Raw genomic sequence first — 20,086 nt, forward strand, 5'->3', positions numbered from 1 at the left:
ACAGCAGCAAGGTTAAGTTTTTAAAAATCTCACATTTCTTCACTGCCCAAAGCCCTAGGATTCTGCACTTAGACTAAACAGCAAATACCACCCTTGTCCTTCTGTGCTCTCCCAATGCTCTTGCTATAGCATGCCCTGAAAGGAGTCTTGTGAGTGGTAAGAGGGGAACCTCTTTCTTGTCATGCAGATCTCTGCTTAATGTCACTTCTCAGAGGCCCTCTGCTACACTTGCTCTGTTCTTTGTCCCACAGCACTTATGTGATATGGCTTGCTGACCCTGCCTCTCAACAGTGAATGTGAGCTCCAAGAGGGCAGCACCTTTGTCCTGCCCCCCCCCCCCCCCCCCCCCAGTTACTCCCAAAACTTAGAACTGTGCCTGGCGGGGACACCTGAGTGGCTCAGTCAGTTTAGCATCCGACTTTGACTCAGATCATGATCTCAGTTCGTGGGTTTGAGCCCCGCGTGGGGTTCTGTGCTGACCGCTCAAGAGCCTAGAGTCTGCTTCAGATTCTGTGTCTCCCTATCTTTCTGCCCTTCCTCTACTCGTGCTGTTTCTCTCTCAAAAATAAATGTTAAAAAAAAAAAAAAAGTGCCTGGTACATAACAGGTGACTGATAAATATTGGTTTATGATCAAGATTATCTCAGATTTTCCCCCTTTTCTTAAACATATAACAATTCTCCACCTGGTTTGATACCGCATGGTGACCTTAAGCTTGGACACATGCTTTGGCTTTTCTAAACTTCAGCTCTCATAAACAAAGCAGGAATAACATCTGCCCTATCTACCTCGTGTGCTGTGAGGATCAGATGATAAATGTGAAAGCTCTCATGAAGTGCAGAGCACTACACTAGACCATGACAGTGAAACTGCTCACTCATTTTAAAGAGGATGGAAAGGAAGCCCAGAAAAATTAAGTGGCGGCAAGTATTACATGGTATGTAAATGCACTGATTTCTAGCAGATAAAATACCGAAACAACACTTTTAAGAGAGGTAGAGGTGTTGAACAAAATTGGGAAAACCTAGTTTGGTTTTTTTTTAAGGTTTTTTTCTCTATTATATTGTCTGGCTTTGAGGATTTTAAATGAACTCCATAGCAGCCTTGTCTGTTCTTCAGTCCTTGCCTATAGTCTCTAGTTTATATACTACATGAACTGCCTTCAAACATAGTATTGCTTAAAATCTGTTTTTTAACTGGATACTTTCCTGAAATTCTGTTCAAATCAATTTCTGCAAGTTATTTTAAATTTCAATGACTACAAAATTATGTTAGAATGTAATGGACATGTCTTGACCTTTTAAGCATTTGGGGCTTTTTGCAGGACTATAAACTCTGGAGTTAGGCACCCAGGTTGGAATCCTACCTCTCACCACAAGTGACTCTGATCAATCACTCAACTATGCAGAACTCAGTTCCCTCACCTGAAATACAGCACTAATAAAAATCTATCTCACAAGATTGTCGGGAAGTCAGTGAAAATCATCTGTGTGCAGTGCTTCACACATAGCAAATGTTCCTTCACTATTCATCAGAATCTTCTTAGGCTCTAAGATCCATAAACTGTTCAATGTTTCCTCAGATATATTCTATATTTATCATTCAATAAACATCTGCCTTACTAAAAAGCATTAAAAACACAAAGGTATGAGTTTTTACTGAATAATGATCTTAATTTGTACTTAAAAGCTCTGAAGGGCACCTGGGTGGCTCAGTCAGTTGGGAGGCTGACTTCGGCTCACGTCATGATCTCGCAAACTTTGTGAGTCTGAGCCCCACGTCGGGCTCTGTGCTGACAGCTCAGAGACTGGAGCCCGATTTGGACTCTGTGTCTCCCTCTCTCTCTGACCCTCCCCCGCTCACACTCTGTGTCTCTCTCTATCTCAAAAATAGACATTAAAAAAAAAATTTTTTTTTAAGTTCTGAAGAACATTGTCCCACATAACTGAAAAATCAGCTTTACCATGAAATTTGAAATCTGTGAACTTGAAAATCTGAAAAAAAAAAAAAAAAAAAAAAAAAAAAGACTGCCCCAACTACTTTCCATTATATTCCATTTGAGTCACCATAATCTTTATTTCAAAATAGTGTTTTATTATATAAAAATGTAAAAATCCAGCAAAACCAGAAATACCGGATATATTTTCCTGGGCTTTCACATTTGTTGATTTTTATTCGCAATCTCTTTTTCAGAACAATTTACAACCTCAACCTCATTTGCAGTCTGATTATACAAGTGCTAAATGGCAGAAAGGTCTAGAATAAATACATCAAAAAAAGAGGCAAAGCCGTGAAACTAAGTTGCATGCAACAGGTCTATGCGGGTGGGGGGACAGTGTCTGGGAGATAAAACAGAGGAAGACAAAGCAATTGGAAGGTTTTAGCTGAAGTTCTTTCAATCATCTTTGTCTTTTGCTCCATGTTTAAGGATGCGCGTGAACTCGATGTAATTGAAATTCCCCTTTTTGTCGATAGGCGCTTCTCTGTACAGCTCGTCCACCTCCTCATCCGTAAACCGGTCTCCCATCGTTGTCAGCAGCTCTCTCAGGTAGTCTTCCTGGATGGTGCCTGGAAGGCAGTAGAAACGGGAGTCACGAACACTTCCTGGCACTGAATGGTTCATTTCTAAGCTAGGTCAGTGTTACAAAATATTTCAGAATATCCACGTTTATGTGAACAAAAGAAACTAGCGAACTAAGGCAATATGTAACTACATCATCTTTGAGAGTTCTTTCATTTTAAAGGCTCAGTTTATAGGTTATAATGCTTACACAATTAATTTGAAGCAAGTGTTTTTCTCTAGAGGAGGAAAACAAAAACCCTCTGTATTTCAGAGATGTAAAGGAAAACAAAAAGGCAGTTGCCCAGAAAAATAGACAGTACCGGCCAAGACCAAATGTGCCAGAGGGGTAGTGCAGTTATGACAAGTCTGGAGACGAAAGCAGGAAGGAGATTGCAAGGTACATCTGAGGAAGTGTGTGGGTGGCTGAGGAGACGGTTAATGGAAAGGAAAGGGGAAAAGGGGAGGAGTAAGAAAATGTGAATAGCTAGGCTTTACGATTTAAAATGAGAGAGAAAAAAATATTTTAATTGTTCAAGTTAGTTCCCTATAATTTTTGGAGAGACTGACAGTCTCTTGAAGAAGTAGTTTTACTGTCTAAGAAATACTATTCAACAGACAAGTCTCCATTTGGCTTTCAGGAAGCTCAGAACCAAATTCAAAGATTAACACCTCAAACCGGGAGCTTTATGACCCACATACCTGTGACCTACCCATTCTCGGTCATACTGTCCTACTATAAATGATAGTTGATTCATTTTTTTTTAAGTTATATTTTATTAAAAAAAAAAGGGGGGGGGTTGCGTCTGTGTGGCTCAGTCGGTTAAGTGTCTGACTTCAGCTCAGGTCATGATTTTGTGCTTTGTGGGTTGAGCCCCATGTCGGGCTCTGTGCTAACAGTGCAGGGTCTACTTGGGATGCTCTCTCTCCCTCTCTGCCCTGTCTCAACTGCACTCTTTCTCTCTCTCAAAATCAATAAACTTAAATAAATAAATAAAGTTATATTTTACTCGGTTTTTTCATTTCCTAAGAAGTATTTCATATAGTCTGGAATGAGGGTGGGCATGAACAAAGAGCACTCACCAGTTGCTTCTTCATCAAAGCAAGCAAAAGCATTTCTGATGACATCTTCCGGATCTGTGCCGTTTAATTTCTCACCAAACATCGTAAGGAACATGGTGAAATTTATGGGCCCCGGAGCCTCATTCATCATGGCATCAAGGTATGCATCGGTTGGATTCTTCCCTGTAAGATTTTACATTTTAACATTTAAGGACAAAGAACTCATTTCAGCACATAATTATTTGTTATTGTTATGCTCCCAGCATATTTTTAAGTTACATCATCATCACATGAAACTATTTTTTCAATTAACTTGCAATAAGGACATTTTAAAAAGACAAATTTTTGACAATGTAAAAAAATCTTTGATACATTATTATAAAAATGTATTGTGGGCTTAGGTTGCATGTTTTTCATTCATTGATACTTTCTGCAACTTTTCCTTCACTATTTTTCATCAAAAACAAGCACCAGAGGGGCACCTGGGTGGCTCAGTTAGGCACTGGACTTCTGATTCCAACTCAGGTCAAGATATTATAGTGGTAAGATTGAGCCCTGCATCAGGCTCTGCACTAGACGTGGCACCTGCTTGGGATTCTCTCTTTCTCCCTCTCCCTCTGCCCCTCTGTTGCTTACATGCTAGCACCCTTTCTAAAAACAAACAAACAAACAAACAAACAAAGAAAAACAAGCACCTGAACCCATGAACCAGGCAATGCCACAGTTTTACATCTTGAATGTTGATAATGTTAAAGGTCCATCAGGGCATTTCAATGCCAGTTGTTTAAAAATTTGAAATAATTCATATTTCTTTTTTTAAATGTTTATTTTTGAGAGAGAGGCAGGGAGGACGGGGGACAGAGGATCTGAAGTGGGCTCAGCGCTGACAGCAGAGAGCCTGATGTGGGGTTTGAACTCAGAAACTATGAGATCACGACCTGAACTGAAGTCAGATGCTTAACCCGACTGAGCCACCCAGGCGTCTCGAAATATTCATATTTCCAATTGTGGCACAGTTGCCCATGATTAGTATTTTCAAAAATTTTATTTATAAGTTGGTCATTTAAGCTAAAACTACTAGGTTGGCTTAGAATCCTGAGCTCATTTTAAACAATAGTATCTATTACTCAGTGGCCAGACATATATGCAAATGCTGTTTACTCATATGGCGGAACTAGTTTAGTATTGCTCATAATGGGAAATCTTAATCTCGGTTCCAACTAAGAAAGCTTCTCTCCATGGAGGGAGATTCCCCTGACCCTTCCTTTGAAGTTAGGAGAAAGTCCCCGGGAAGGGCCAGTCACGGTAGGAATAACAAAGGGCTCCTCTTTGTCCAGGCATTTGTGAGCCCCCCCCCCCCACATGGTATAGGAAAAGTAGCTGTGAAAGAAGGAAGCATCTAGAATTGTGGGTTTCAATACCAGTTCTGCCACTAGCTTTGTTACTTGAGAAAAGGAGGCAGTTGTCTAGGGTTTATTTTTTTGATCTGTAAAATGGACTGGTTAAACTTGGTTTCTGAAAAGTCCCTCCCAACATTGTTTGTAATGATTCTCTATGAAAAGAATATCTTAAGTTAGATGTTCATATCTAAGGAGAATATTATACCCAACTAAGTGCTAACAATCAAATCTAGAACTGTGGTTCATACGTAGTTTTCATCCTGGGAGTTTGGGCGAAATATGAATGCCAAGTTGGCATCTGTCTTACTATAGATTACTTGTCTCACTCATTACACCTATTCAACATACCAATACAAAAATTAGCCCAACATTAATTTTAAGATTCACTGAGTCAGTGAAAGGAGCTAAAAAGATCTACTTTTCTACCTTCAAGTTTAATTCAACTCTCTTGCCCCAATTTTTTGGGAAAAAGTCTAACCCAAAGGTGTCAAGAGAACATGGGTACCGGAAAGACACGGGGATTAAAAATGAATTGGTTTAGGCTAAGCACCTATGAACCCATTCAAGGCATCCAATATAATTTGTTGATCTGAAAGATAAATATGTATCTCTAAAGGCATGGGGCTCCCCAAAATGGAAGGCCCCAAAGTCAGCCTCTTACTCTACCATCCCTCACTCATCCAACAAAGATTAACTGAGCATCTATTATGAGAGGGCACAGGTTTGAGTGTTCAATCTTTGTAATACAACTAAGTCCTTCAATTTTCTTCTGTGGCCTTCTTCACTAGTGGCGCGCCCAAAAAGCGTACACTTAGCTATTCTGAGTGTGAAAAGCACTGGGATCCAAACTACCTCCAAGGCAACAACTTAGTTCAGTATCCTGATTCTACTCTCACTCTGACTAAAGAAAATGTTGCAAAATGTTAACTATTGGTGCATCTAGGTAAAGGGTGTATGCATGTTCATTACACTGTTCTTTCAACTTTTTGCAGGCTTAAAAATTTTCAAAATAGGGACTCCTGGCTAGCTCAGTCAAAAGAGCATTGCAACTTCGTTTTTTTTTTTTTTTTTTTTTTTTTGAGCATGTACCTCTTGATCTTGGCATCATGAGTTCAAGCCCCCACGTTGGGCATACAGATTACTTAAAAATAAAATCTTAAAAAGTATTTTTTTCAAAATAATATATCAGAAAAAAAATAAAATAGAGGAACAAAATTATGTTGTGTTACTAAGAGGGAAAAAAATAACACCCTCATTTTTTGCCCTGTGGCCCCTGTTCTGGCTAACAGTCAAGCATAAGAAAACTCCAGAGTGCAGACAGAGCCTAACTGTAGGCTATCTGTGACCTGCACTCCCTTCCCTGCCCAGTCTATAGAGAACTCCTAGGTTTGCCATTTCCAACTGTAAAATCACTGCTGACTTGGGATAGAACATGGAAGACCTTCCCTCCCATCTTTCTTTTTAAGATCACAACAAACAACAAAATCATACAAGGTATAATAAATTAACACCCATAAAACCAAGTAAGGTGCCCAGACAACCAGAGGGCAGTTTATGTTTGCTTTAAATCTTGTTATTTTTACATTTTATTTTCTTCAATTATAAAAAAGTTGTAAATAAAATCCTCTTATGACTGGCCAATCCCAACATGGCACTTCCCACCCAGACATCTCTCAATAAGCCCTTGAGGAATACTTACTCATGATGCAAAAAATAATCCAGAAAACACTGAATTATTATTTTGGGGAAGTGGGCATATTAAGGATATAAAAGTCTACCTAGAGAAGCAAGCATATCATGCAAATCTTCCTTGTCAATGAAACCATCTCTGTTCTGATCAATCATGTTGAAGGCCTCTTTGAATTCCTGAATCTGTGACTGGTCAAACATGGCAAACACGTTGGATGTTGCGCGCTGGGGACGCTTCTTGGTGGTCTTGGTCTTTGCCTTTTTGCTCGACATGGTGGCTATTTAATTCTAGAGTTAAAAAGAAGAAACAAAGCAAAGGAGAATGCATAAAACATAAAACAAAAAAGAACCTGTAACACCTAAAAGTTAGCAAGTAAAAATATCTTTTAAAAAGAATATTTATTTCGAGGGAGAGTGACGGTGGGGGGGGGGGGGAGGGTGTGGGTGGAGAGGGGCAGGGAGAGAGCATGGGAAAAGAGAGAGAGAGAGAGAGAGAGAGAGAGAGAGAGAGACAGAGAGAGAGAGACTCCCAAGTAGGCTCTGTGCTGATGTAGGGTTTGACCCCACGAACCATGAAATCATGACCTGAGCAGAAATCAAGAGTCAGATGCTTAACCAACTGAGCCACCCAGGCACCCCAGTGAGTAAAAATAGGTTACTGTAGAATTATTACTTCAATTGGGTAAGAATACATATACATTTAAGCTTTATTTCCAATGTGACAGTTAAATGGCTAGGAAAAAAGCAGTTTTGAAAATTTTAAGAAACAGAAACCATTATATAGGTTGTCCCCAAATTCCATGAAACCCATTTTTATTGAGTGGAAATTAGTTTAAAAATACATACCAATAGCCAGCATTTACTGAGTAGCTTACTATGTGCCAAGCACCGTTAAGAGGGTTTGGGGCTCTCCTAAAGAGAAATGCTCCAAAGCTGACATTTTACTTTTTACAAGAACTGTCCCATTGAATCCTCATAACAATCCTATACAATAGGCACTCTTCTTTTTACTCCATTTTACTACCAATGTTGCATAAACTCTCTGAGTCTTGGTTTTTCAAAACAGTGTGGAAACCAGGGAAGCTCACTCGATCTTCAGTTTTACAGCAAAACACAGCCTCTAGTTCAGTGCAAGTGAGACTTAAATGAGAGGACATTTGTAGAGACTAGTATAGTCACTGTATGGTACATGTTCAAAGGCTCTCATCTTTAAAAAATTATCAAAAGCTACTCTTTTTTCATTGCTTTTTAAAAGTCATCTCTATGCCCAACGTGAGGCTCGAACTCAGGACCCTAAGATCGAGAGTCACATGCTCTACTGACTGAGCCAGCCAGGCATCCCAAAACCTATGACTCAATCTTGCATCCCTTCCTTTGACATTTCCCCTTTCCTTTGACAAAACTTTTAGAATACCAGTGTAATACTCAACTATTTTCATTTTCTCATCTTTTCAATCACTCCTCAATTCTCTGTAATATGGCTTTGGTGGCAGCCTCCAACACTCTATTGAAAGCCACCAATAATTTAAAGTCATTTTTTTTTTTTAATGTTTGTTTATTTTTGACAGAGAGAGAGAGGCAGAGCATGAGTGGGGGAGGGGCAGAGAGAGACGGAGACACAGAATCTGAAGCAGGCTCCAGGCTCTGAGCTCTCAGCACAGAGCCCAATGCGGGGCTCGAGTTCATAACCTGAGCTGAAGTCGGACGTTTAGCTGACTGAGCCACCCAAGCACCCCATAAATGTCAAATAGAATAAACACATTTCATTCCATTTTTTATTTGCAGTTTCAAATAATGTAGATAAACGCAACACAAAAATACTATCAGCTTTGGGATTAGAAAGTCCTGAGTTCAAATCTCATCTCCACCATTACTAGCTACATATTATCTTGGAAAACCCAGAGGCACCAGAGCCATTTTTCAATCCAATGTCTTATTCCATCTTCACAATTGCCCTATGAGATAGGTATTATTTAGGTTAAAATATAAAATCAATGGCCCTGTGTAGTAAACAATTTTGCTCAAAGAGAGTCTTGGCCTTTTCCCTCTGCTCCTGGGAGGTAATCTCTAAGCCTGTGGAATGTCCTGCTGATATCAGGGTCTTGGGTCATATCAGACAGCCTAATAATGTAATTTATTGTGGGGGCGTTGGGTCATGTGTTATCAGTTTGACCACTCAAGGGGCTGGAGACTGAGGTCAGCCACAGAGCTGCTGACAGTATTTATGTGATAGAGCCCCAGTAAAAACTATGGATATCAGAGATCAAGTAAGCCTTCCTAGTTGGCAATACACCATGCATATTGTCACATCTTATTGCCAAGAGGGGTCAACACTGTCCAAGGAAGAGGACAACTGGGGGCTCTGCATTTGGAACCCTCCTGGACTATGCAACATACATCTCTTCCCTTGGCTGATTTCAATCTGAACCCTTTTACTGTAATAAACCATAACTAACAGTATAACAGCTTTTAATGAGTTCTGTGAATCCTAGCAAAATTATCAAAACTAAGGGTTGTCTTGGGGACCCAAACTTGCAACCGGTGTCAGAAATGAGGGTGGTCTTGGGGACTGTTCTCTAATTCTGTAGCCCCATAGTGTGAAAGCAGATGACTAGATGGGACAATGGCTGACCAAGGCAATTTTGGACCTGGGTCTCTAGGACTTTTAGTCTTAGACTTAATTTTTTTGGTACTGTTTTTAAGATTGTAATCTCTACACTCAATGTGGGGCTTGAATTCACAACCCTGAGATCAAGAGTTGCATGCTCGAGTCTTGGACTTTTAATCTACATTGTTTACTTTTCTTTTTTCAATTCAAAAAAATACACCACTGGGTATTCTAAAGCTTGGCTTAGTGGTGCAGGTTGAAGTACATCAGCCTTAGAGTTTCTCATTCTAACATTCCAACTCCTTCCCTACCCCACATACTTGTCCTGAATAAATGTTAATTTTCTCTTCTGTCCTATAACTTAGCTTATTTCAGCTTAGTTATATTGAAGGTTAGAGACAGAATGTGGTCCACCAGCAAGGCACTTGACTATGCTTTAATTCTTCTTCCCATTCCAAAACTGTTGGATCAACATTTTTTCATGCTAAAAATCCTAAGATTCTATTTCTTCAAGTCATAGTATGTACATAAGACAGTAAATAGGAAGGCAAGAATTAGTTCTCTCAGTATCCACAAATTATGTTTGTAATAGTCACTGAGAAAAAACTCCCAAAGAGTAAATTTTTATTTAAAAAAAAAATTGGTTGTGTCATGCTAACCTTACAGCTACCCAAAATATTTAAGCATTTCTGAAGCTTATTTGGAGTTCAGGAAGCTGCTGCCAAGATGAGATTAAACACGCAAAATTTTTTTATTAGGGGAAATGCCTGTGAGAGAGAATGGGGAAGTAACCAACAAGGCTGGAAAAGCCCTTAGATAGTGAGCCAAGTCTGACCCCTAGAGTGAAGGAAACAGGGAAGGAAAGCGAAAGACAAGAGCAATTCACTAAATGACCCTAATCAAAATATGTTACAGAGCAGATAATAGGCTCAATATAACACCACAGTTTCTTTTAAAAGTTTTTTTTTTTTTTTTCTTCTTCCTGGGGCGCCTGGGTGGTTCAGTCAGTTAAGCATCCAACTTTGGCTCGGGTCATTATCTCACGGTTCGTGGGTTCAAGCCCCACATCACGCTCTGTGCTGACAGCTCGGAGCCTGCTTTAGATTCTGTGTCTCCCTCTCTCTCTGCCTCTCTCTCAAAAATAAACATTAAAAAAAATTAAAAATTTTTTTCATTACTTCATGTTAAAATAGTACACATTTATACACATATAAGGTACCTATAGACACTACATATATACGCACATAAAATATGAGCTGATAATAAAATATCAGCTGAAGAGTGAAGCCAAGTTGTAGCAAAACAATCAATCTCAAAAGAACTCTACCCCCAAAAGAAACTACATTCCTCTTTCTCCTTTTCTTCTGAGATAAGTATCTTGGCTTTCTCTACTTTCTCACTTCCCACTCACTCTCAACCCACCACAATCTGGCTTTTCTCCCCTCTACTGCAACTGCTTTCAAACTGTCAAATCCAGTCTAACTCATTGGATCCCTCTGCTGTCTCTGACACCATTTTATCCCTCTTGGCCTTGGTGAACAGTAACAGTAGAAATGAACTGTCCAAAATGGAAAGAGAATGCAAGGTTCCCAACTTTGTATACCTTCCACTCCTGATGAAGTAACATGGGGCAAGCTGAGGGCAAAGTGCAGGCCAACAGCTCCCTCCCACCCCCCACCCAGGTGGGACATGTATGATACTCCTTGGACACTCCAGGCTACCCAAAACCAGGAAATGACAAAAAACCCAAAAATAAACAAACAAAAAACACCCAAATGGTTAAACTGATAAGAGTCCCCACTAGTTTACCAGAAAAAGGCAATCCCATCATAGCCTGAAGTCCAGGAACTCCCTGCGACTTAATGTTAATGCTTTGCTAGAGGGAAAAACAACCTTAGGTTGACAATAATAGCTAGGCCTCCGGTAAGTCTTTAGTATGTGAAAGTCTCTTTGGAAACTCCCTCTACCCCAACTCCATAAACCCATAACCCCCCACACTTACAATGCACAGGCCCTGTCCCCATGCCTTAATAAAATCACCTTTTTGCACCAAAGACTTCAAGAATTTTTTCTTGTCCATTGGCTCCGGACCTCACAAACCCCACCCCAAAACCTCATCACTCTCAGGAGGGAAACTCCTAAATGTTATACTGGAGAGGTTCATTTATGTTAAATACTTGGTTGACTTGGTGATACCAACTTACTCTTCTCTCAGTTCTATTTCTATGATTGGTCCTCTTCCATTTTCTTGTTAGGCTCTTATCTTCTCCACTCACCTAGGTATTCATGTTTCCCAATATTCTAGCAGTCCATGGCTTATTAAAATTCTTTCCATTCTGCTTTCCTTGGATGATCTCATCAACTCTCACTGGTCTGACAACATTCAATGGCTCCCAAATCTGTATCACCAGGCCTGACCTTTCCCTTGGCTACAGACTCCAACGTCCAACTGCTTATGAAAGGCACTCATTTGGACATCCCACAGACACTCATAATCAATGTGTTGAAAAGTGAATTCATTATCTTCCCACTTCTAAATTGTCTTAGTTTTCTGTCATTTACCTACTCACCAAGCCAAAAACTTAGGAATCATCCCCAACTCATCCCTCTTCCTGATGAATCAAGCCCTACCTCTTAAATATTTCTCAGATTTGCTCATCTTCCTCTTTCCTCTCCCACCACCCTAAACTGGGCCTTCATTATCTCTGTGTAGAATATTTCTATGTCAGGGTGCCTGGGTGGCTTAGTCAGTTAAGCATCCGACTCTTGGTTTCAGCTCAGGTCATGATATTGGTTGCGTGAGTTCTAGCCCCATGTCGGGCTCTGCTGGTAGTGCGGAGCTTTCTTGGGATTCTCTCTCTGTCCCTCCCCAACTCATGCTGTCTCTGCCTCTGTCAAATAAATAAATTTTAAAAATATATCTATTTCTATGGCCAACTAACCTATCTTCTTGCTTCTTCATCCCTCTAAACTGCCCTTTAAATTCCAGCCAGTGGTGTCTAACACATGAATATGAATATGACCTTATCTTTCCCCTAAAAATCTTTGGCTGTCCACTGCATACAGTACAGAACACAAGTTCTTAAGCATGGTACACAAGGTCCTCCTTTCCATACTCTAGAATGACCTTTCCAGCCTTATCTCTAGCCATTCTCTGCTTTGTCCTTTTCCTTCAGTAACACCAAACTGCTTGTATGTGTCCACGGCACCACGCAGTTTGTTACCTTATATATTTTTGTTCTTGCTACTTTTCCAGCCCCAAATGCTTTAAGACCAAGGAGAAAATTAAAGGTCTACTCAACTTATGGCTCCATTCCATTTATTGACTCATGCTAGGCACATTATGTGCATTAAACTTAACACGCCTGCTTCACAAATGTAGAAACTGAAGATCAAAGCAATTAAATAACTTTCCCAAGGTCACCTAGTGGCAGACCTGGGAGCCAAGCCCCATTTACTGAAGGCTATTTCTAACTTTGTATTTTTCACTTTGTACTAAATAGTCTTTTAGATATTTTTAATTTACCACAATTTTTTTTAAGTTTACTTATTTATTTGAGAGAGGGAGAGAGAGAACCCCAAGCAGGCTCCATGCTCAGCCTGACACAGAACCTGATTTCACCATAGCAAGATCACCAGCTGGGCAGGTATCAAGAGTCAGATGCTTAAGTGACTGAGACACCCAGGTGCCCCTTGAACTTACCACAAAATATAAAAAACTTTCAGTATGACCAATGCAATCTAACACTGATTTCTGAGCAGTGACTTTCCTCTGAATTCAAATCCTTGAGTTTTCCAATAAATTCAGACGATACTGGAGAAACCAATGTACAGGACAGAATTGCACAGTGAAATAGGAACTGCAATGTAGGTTTAAACAAGTGACAATATTTCCTGTCAGTCATGGTCTTGGTTTGACATCATAGGTAAGGCTTGAAACCTTTATCTAGGACTGTCAAGTTAATGTTCAACTTATAAATGTTAAGCAGGAAACAACAACCAAACTCCACTCTTAAACTGTAATTACAAAAAAAAAAAAAAAAAGCAAAAAAAAACCCTCATATAAACCAGCATGTAATTTACTGAAGAACCATCAACAGCAGTAAATACTTCTCACTTCCTCTTTAAATATGTCATTATTTTTGTAAATTTCTCATATAGAGTGAACTAAAGGTGTATGTAGTGTTCACAGAACTTATAAGGGTTGGGATACAGGAACACTGGTATATGTGGCTGTGGTGTCAACATATTTAGATAATGATCTAAATGTCTGCAAAATCACCTGCGATACTGTTGTGTAAATCAAAACTTGGGCATGATAATCACTACTAATAAGCAGAAATTGCTTGTGAACTTTATCCAGCCTATATGACTTTATTGGCTTTTATGAAGCATATTCTGTCAGCTACCTAGGACTTCCTTGACATTCCTTTAAGGGTTCCTTCTTTATATCTTAAGTCAGTTAGGGGCTGTCGCCATATGACAAGTAAATCTGTCTCTCACAACAGTTAACCTTCTGGTTTCAATATTGGCTGCACATTAGAATCACCCTGGAAGTTTAAAAAGAACTGATGCCCAAGTCCTAGTCTGGTCTAACTGAAACTGAATGATGATGGGTGGTGCCCAGGAATTTGTAATTAAAAAAATGCATCAGGGGATTCCATTCAGGAGGGTTGAGAACCAATGAGTTAGCCATTTACAAGGCACTGGTTATTTACGCATCGAGTTTTAGTTCTTTTAAAACTTAGTCATGTTTTAATGGAGATGCTAGAGAGCTGGACACTAATTCTAGTTCTGTCATTCACAAGTTAGTTACATGACCTTTGGTCATTTTAGCTTTCCTGGGCCTCACTTTCCTCATCTATAAAATAAAATAAGTAGATCAGAAGTCACAAACTGGCAGCTGCCAAACTATATGCAGTCCGCAGGGAGGTTCACTTACTTCTCCCAGGGATGACCTTTTTAAATGCCTTCTTCAGTAACTGAGTTAGCCTGCCAACATTGTAAAAAACTTAGGTTTACTTTAATAAAAACAACTTTCAGATGTCTTGAAAAACTGTACGATAAAGAATCAATTGACCAGCATTCGTAAGTTCCTGTAGATAATGAGTATTCAGTGAGGAATCCCCACTACTCCCTACATCTTCCTGTCACAGTTGGTATTTGTTTATGTGATGGCCTGGCCTCTGGGAGCATCTGAACTTGTTCCTTGGCTACGGTGGTAGCCAAACTTCAAGAAGGGCCTCCACATTTCTCATGCCCTTGTGCAGTCCCCACCAACAGTGGAAAGGGTTGACCTGTGAAAAGAGGTAAAATAATTTTCCTTCCACCCTTTTGAGTTCTTGGCTGCCATTTCTGTAATTACATATTCACAAGAAAACAGTTTACTAACATGTGTAACAGCAGAGATACCCAGGGAAAAGCCAACTCAGAAAGGTAGCTTAGAACTCAGTCTAAAAAAAAATTTTTTCTTGAATGAAAATAACTCAGCTTAAATATCATCTTCAGCTGAAGACAAAGAAGACAGGTGTGTGTGAGGGGAAGAGGCTAGTGACGGAAGGTTACCAGGAAAAGCAAGCAAACAGGGTAAGGCTTGTTAGGTAGATTTAATCAGGGCTTTCTCTGCTGATAAGAGGCTAACGTTGTCTCCTGAGAATAACCTTTGTCCTTCCTGGTAGACAGGGGAGGAAGGACACCTATGCAAATTTATGCCCTGCTTTTAGGTAAATAGGAGGACAGAGAGCTTTTCTTGTGTCTGGTTCTTCAGCTGCCAATACCAACTTACCAGCCATATGAGTCAGCCATCTTGGAGACTGGTCTTCCTTCAGATGACTGCAAACCTGGCTGACATCTGGATTGCAACCTTATGAGACTCAGAACCACTAGCTCAGCTGCCTTGGAATACCAGATCCTCAGAAACTATTGCTTTTTTAAGGTGCTGAGTTTGAGATAATTTGTTATATAGTACTAGAAAACTAAAAAAAGCCACTGTGTTTCCTTGACCTCTTTAATATTAAAATAGGACAATGCCTTTATTTCAGAATTATGGCCATAGTCAAGTTTACATTGGATACAGAACTTTCTATTCCTGGTTAGAAAATTTTAATTCCTTCTATTCAATTTCTCCAAGTTCTGTGGGTTCCTTTTTTTTTTTTTTTTTTTAAGGAATCTCTATACCCAACATGGGGCTCGAACCTACAACCCTGAGATCAAGAGTCACATGCTCTACCAAGCGAACCAGGCACTCCTAACTTTTGGCATTTAAAAAATATTTCTCTAGTAATTTAACCATTCCATCTAGATTTTTAAATGTTAGCTCACAATTACTCATAATACTATTTACTATTTAAGTTTATTTAAAAAAATTTTTTTTAATGTTTATTTACTTTTGGGAGAGAGAGAGACACAGAGACAGAGCATGAGCACAGGAGGGGCAGACAGAGGGAGATACAGAACTGGAAGCAGGCTTCAGGCTCCTCACTGTCAACAGAGCCTGATGTGGGGCTTGGACTCATGAACTGTGAGATCATGACCTGAGCTGAAGTCGGAGGCCCAACTGACTAAACCACCCAGGCACCCTGGAAGTTTCTTTATTTTTAAATAATTGCTATCCCCAACGTGGGGCTTGAGCTCATGACCCCCTGAGATCAAGAGTTGCATGCTCTGACTGAGCCAGCCAGGCACCCCTTCTATGGGTTCCTCTTTTAACTTCAATAGAATCAGCACTTCCTCAACATTCCCATCAACACTATCCTGTTCTTCTGATTCCTATGCTGAGATGGTTTTGTGAGCAAAAGGATGATGAAGAGTTCAAGTTTTAGCCAAGCTACAGGACAATGGTAGTGGAGACGCTTAGGGTCAGGATACTTAGGGGGTCTCCTTTTAGCCAGACCAATTTGTAAGCAGAGGCAGAAGGTGAGACCTGACAGTAAATGCAGAAGACCAGAGAGCAGTTCTGCTAAAAGCTAAAGTCATTTCCAGTTCAATTCTCATGCTCACCAAGGTCTAACAAAATCTTTAGAAATTTCTCATGGATTCCCATGGTCATTATTGTAGTCAAGACTAATGTTGGTGCTAATTAGGAGGATCAAATGACTGCATACATGAGCAACGGTCTGAAAACAGTAATCATAAGGGGGAATTTAGTATATAATCAAGCTAGAATAGTCCACAAAATTAAGCTCATATACTTAATGACATATCATTGTTTTTATGCTACATATTTAGGCAAATATGTAATCAGTTCTATAAATTATTACATGTATTTTTTTAAAGAGCCAAACACAATTTTTACAGCTTTCCTCTTAGTACCAGCTAAACTTTCCCCATAGCATACATATTTTAGTATTTACCACATATGTTATAATGCTGTCATTTTTTAATTATGGATTTTATGATCACCCCAGTTGGCAGTAAACATTCCATCCCCTGAACACCCATATCATTTTGTTTTATTGCAGTGAAATGTATATATGGTCAAATGCACAGATCTTAAAAATGAGTTTTTGTAAATGTGAACACTTATCTAACCACCATCCCAATCAAGTTATAAATGTTAACATCACTCCAGAAAGTTCCTTCCAAGTCAATGACCTTCTCCCAGAGGCAACCATTGCTCAGATTTCTATAAACCAGAAATTTATTAATTTAACCATAAATTCGTTCTGTCTTTGAAATTCTTATAAATGGAATTATATAGTGTATATTCTATATGCCTCACTTCTTTCACTCACTATCTCAAATATCTTTCACTCAAAATCTCAATTTTTGAGATTCATCTATCTTGTTGCATTTATCTGTGATTTATTCTTTTTTTACTGCCCAGTAATATTTTCTTGCCATGCCATTCACCTATATATTTTTATGGCATTTAGCCTTTTTTACCTCGGATTGTGTGGTATAGTAGACTGCCTTACACTTGGCATGTGCTCCATAAATATTTGTAGAGCAAATACATACATATGCTTCCTTCCTATCACAAACAGAATTACATATACATATATTCATTATAAAGTAGATCCTGGATCTTACTCCTAAAATAAATCTTTTCTCTATGATTTACCCATGGTTCAGCATAAACTCCACTGGACTTTTCCTCAAGAGATCCTCAACAAAACTTACCAGTTACCCCCTGTTCCACGCCTGGAAGAAACAATGCTAATAACAGACAATAATTGAGTGCTAAGTATGTGCTAGGCACTGGTCTAAGCATTTCACATGTATTAACATATTTAATCCTCACAACTTATGATATAAGCGCTATTATCTCCATTTCTCAGAAGAGAGAATTAGGGCAAAGAGAATAAACAATCTGTGCCTGCAGCCACACAGCTAGAAAATGGTAGAGTTTATTTTAAAGTTTATTTATTTTGGGGCGCCTGGGTGGCGCAGTCGGTTAAGCGTCCGACTTCAGCCAGGTCACGATCTCGCAGTCCGTGAGTTCGAGCCCCGCGTCGGGCTCTGGGCTGATGGCTCAGAGCCTGGAGCCTGTTTCCGATTCTGTGTCTCCCTCTCTCTCTGCCCCTCCCCCGTTCATGCTCTGTCTCTCTCTGTCCCAAAAATAAATAAACGTTGAAAAAAAAAAAATTAAAGTTTATTTATTTTGAGAGAGAGAGAGAGAGTGCAAGTGGGGGAGAGGCAGTGAGAGTGAGAGAGTGAGAGTGAGAGTGAGAGAGAGAGAGAGAGAGAGAGAGAGAGACCCAAGCAGGCTCCAAGCTATCAGCGCAGAGCCTGACAGCAAGGCTCGAACTAAGGAACTGTGAGATCATGACGTGAGCCAAAATCAAGAGTCAGATGCCTGATTGAGCCACCCAAGCACCTGGAAAATGGTAGAGTTTAAACTCAGGATCTGTACGCAGGAAGTCTAGCTCCAGAGCTGTACCACTAGCCCGTTTCTCCTATATATAGACAGCTCAAATTCTCTGTCATGAAAACATGGGTAGCTAGCTGGGGGTAACAAGCGATGCCACCACACAGCAAAGATGCAGAGTAAGGAAGATCCCAACGCTGCTGGCAATGAAAAGCATCCCTAGGTACTTGGCGTCTTCGAATCCTAGAAGAGAGGGACAATCAGCCCCCTTTATGGGCTCTAAGTCCTCTTATCTTTCCTAATCCCACAACCCTCACCTGGGGATCTGTCCTTCAGAAGTTTCAGTCTATCCTGTCGCAACTCAGTCTCATTAAAGCATAAACAAACATCAAGCCATCCAATATAGAAGCTGTTTCATTCAACAGTGCCTGAACAAACAAAAAGCTGTGCACTTAGTTATGAGGCCCAGTGGGGTCCACCTAATGGTTACAAAGAAAATGAGAGGCACACGTGAGTCCTTCAAGTGACCTTGGGCAAATTATCTCGCTTCTCTGGGTTTCAATGTCCTCATTTATAAAATGAAAGATAATCTATAAGACAAGTCATCTATTTCAGAAGATAATCTTTAAGGTTCTTTTGAATTCTAAAATGCTATGTGATTCTTCTCTTACGAAAAGACCATTTCAAATCCATCTTAAACAAAGGCTGCCAAACTAATTTTCTAAGCACCCCTTTCTTCATATTACTCCCTTAGTAATGAATCCAAAATGACTGCCTAATGCCTCTTACATAATCTGTTATTTCTGGCCAAGTTTTCAAGACATCCATAAAAACGTCTCACTTACCTACCTATCTACCCTTATACCCACCTATTACTCATTATAGTTCTTGCTCCATTCAGGCTGGTCTCCCCACTGTCTCCTTTTCACCCAACACAATTCCCACCTTTTGAGATTTTCCTCTTGTTACCTCCTACCACAGATCCTGCCAGAAACACTTCAGTTCTACCTCCTAGGGCTGAATTTAAGGTCTTCAAGGAGGTTACGATTTTTTTCTTCAGAAATCTTTCTTGACTTGTGATTTGTCCTTTTCTTCCATCAACCTGACCTGAATCTTTACAAGATGCAAGACACAGTGAGAGTTACAACTCCTATGGCCATCGTTCCATTTTAGCCTGTACCAACCATGCACTCCGGTACAGGTTCTCTTTAACAGTTTCCGTGGACACTTCACCTAATGCAAAGAAGCACGCACCGCTAGACTCCTGCACCCACCAAAGCATCCAGCCCTGTGTGCGGCACAGAGCAGGTGCTGGCAGCGGGGCCGCGGGGAGGTCGGAGGCACCAGGTGTGTGAAGTCACCCGGGTGACGCAGGGCCGGTCTACGCGCTGCCCGGTACCCAGCCACCTCTTCCAGCAGGGCGTCTCCCTAGCCCGGCTTCATTCGCCCTGGCGCTGCCCGGCCTCTCAACGTTCAGGCCCAGGCCCGGCCGCTGCCAGGGCCTCTTCATCAACCCTCTTCGCCCAGCCCAACAGGTTCCGAAACCCCCGGTCCCGGCGTCCGGGTCTATTGGGGCGGGGTCCCGGCGGCGGGCGCGAGGCTGGAAGGGAGGGGGCGAGGGGGGAGGCCCGAGGGATGTCGCGCGCCGGGGCGAGCGCCACTCACCGCCGCCAGACACCAGAGCCCGGTCTGCCCTGCGCGAGACGACGAGCGACGGCGACGATCGCTGGGCTGTGGTACTACAGTGGCGGCGCCCGGCACTTCCTGCCTCGAGAAGTGGACCGGAAAGTGCACCGGAAGGCGCGGCGAGATCCAACTCGGCACGGGGGGATGCAAGAGGGGTTCTCGCTCAGGACCGAGCGAAGCCCGCTGTGTCGGCCGAGGAGCGAGGCTGCGGCCGAAGAACACAGCCTGGGCTTTAGTTGTCTTCTGTGGCCTGTTGCATCGGCTGCTGCATC

At 40.9% G+C, this 20,086-nt stretch overlaps 1 protein-coding gene, 1 long non-coding RNA gene and 1 other non-coding gene across 3 annotated transcripts in view; 1 reads left to right on the forward strand and 2 right to left on the reverse strand.

The window, feature by feature from the left end:
- The window catches only part of LOC109493342, a 145,986-nt gene extending 143,718 nt beyond the window's left edge, over positions 1 to 2,268 (forward strand). The window contains exon 7 of the long non-coding RNA XR_006587907.1: positions 1,325 to 2,268. This is a non-coding gene — a long non-coding RNA (uncharacterized LOC109493342). The remainder of the gene's footprint in view (positions 1 to 1,324) is intronic.
- Positions 2,074 to 19,933, reverse strand: LOC101085247 (myosin regulatory light chain 12B). The gene is made up of 4 exons (XM_011288088.3): positions 19,794 to 19,933; positions 6,801 to 6,999; positions 3,644 to 3,805; positions 2,074 to 2,568 (listed from the first exon to the last, which is right to left on the reverse strand). The coding sequence occupies exons 2-4, from the start codon at positions 6,982 to 6,984 to the stop codon at positions 2,396 to 2,398; spliced, it is 519 nt and encodes a 172-aa protein (XP_011286390.1). The 5' UTR covers positions 6,985 to 6,999; positions 19,794 to 19,933; the 3' UTR covers positions 2,074 to 2,395.
- On the reverse strand, positions 7,976 to 8,048 carry TRNAE-CUC. The gene has a single exon. It is a non-coding gene; the product is annotated as a tRNA-Glu (tRNA).
- Positions 19,934 to 20,086: the final 153 nt, after the last annotated feature.

The sequence above is a fragment of the Felis catus genome, chromosome D3, assembly GCF_018350175.1.
Source record: "Felis catus isolate Fca126 chromosome D3, F.catus_Fca126_mat1.0, whole genome shotgun sequence".
NCBI lineage: Eukaryota > Metazoa > Chordata > Mammalia > Carnivora > Felidae > Felis > Felis catus.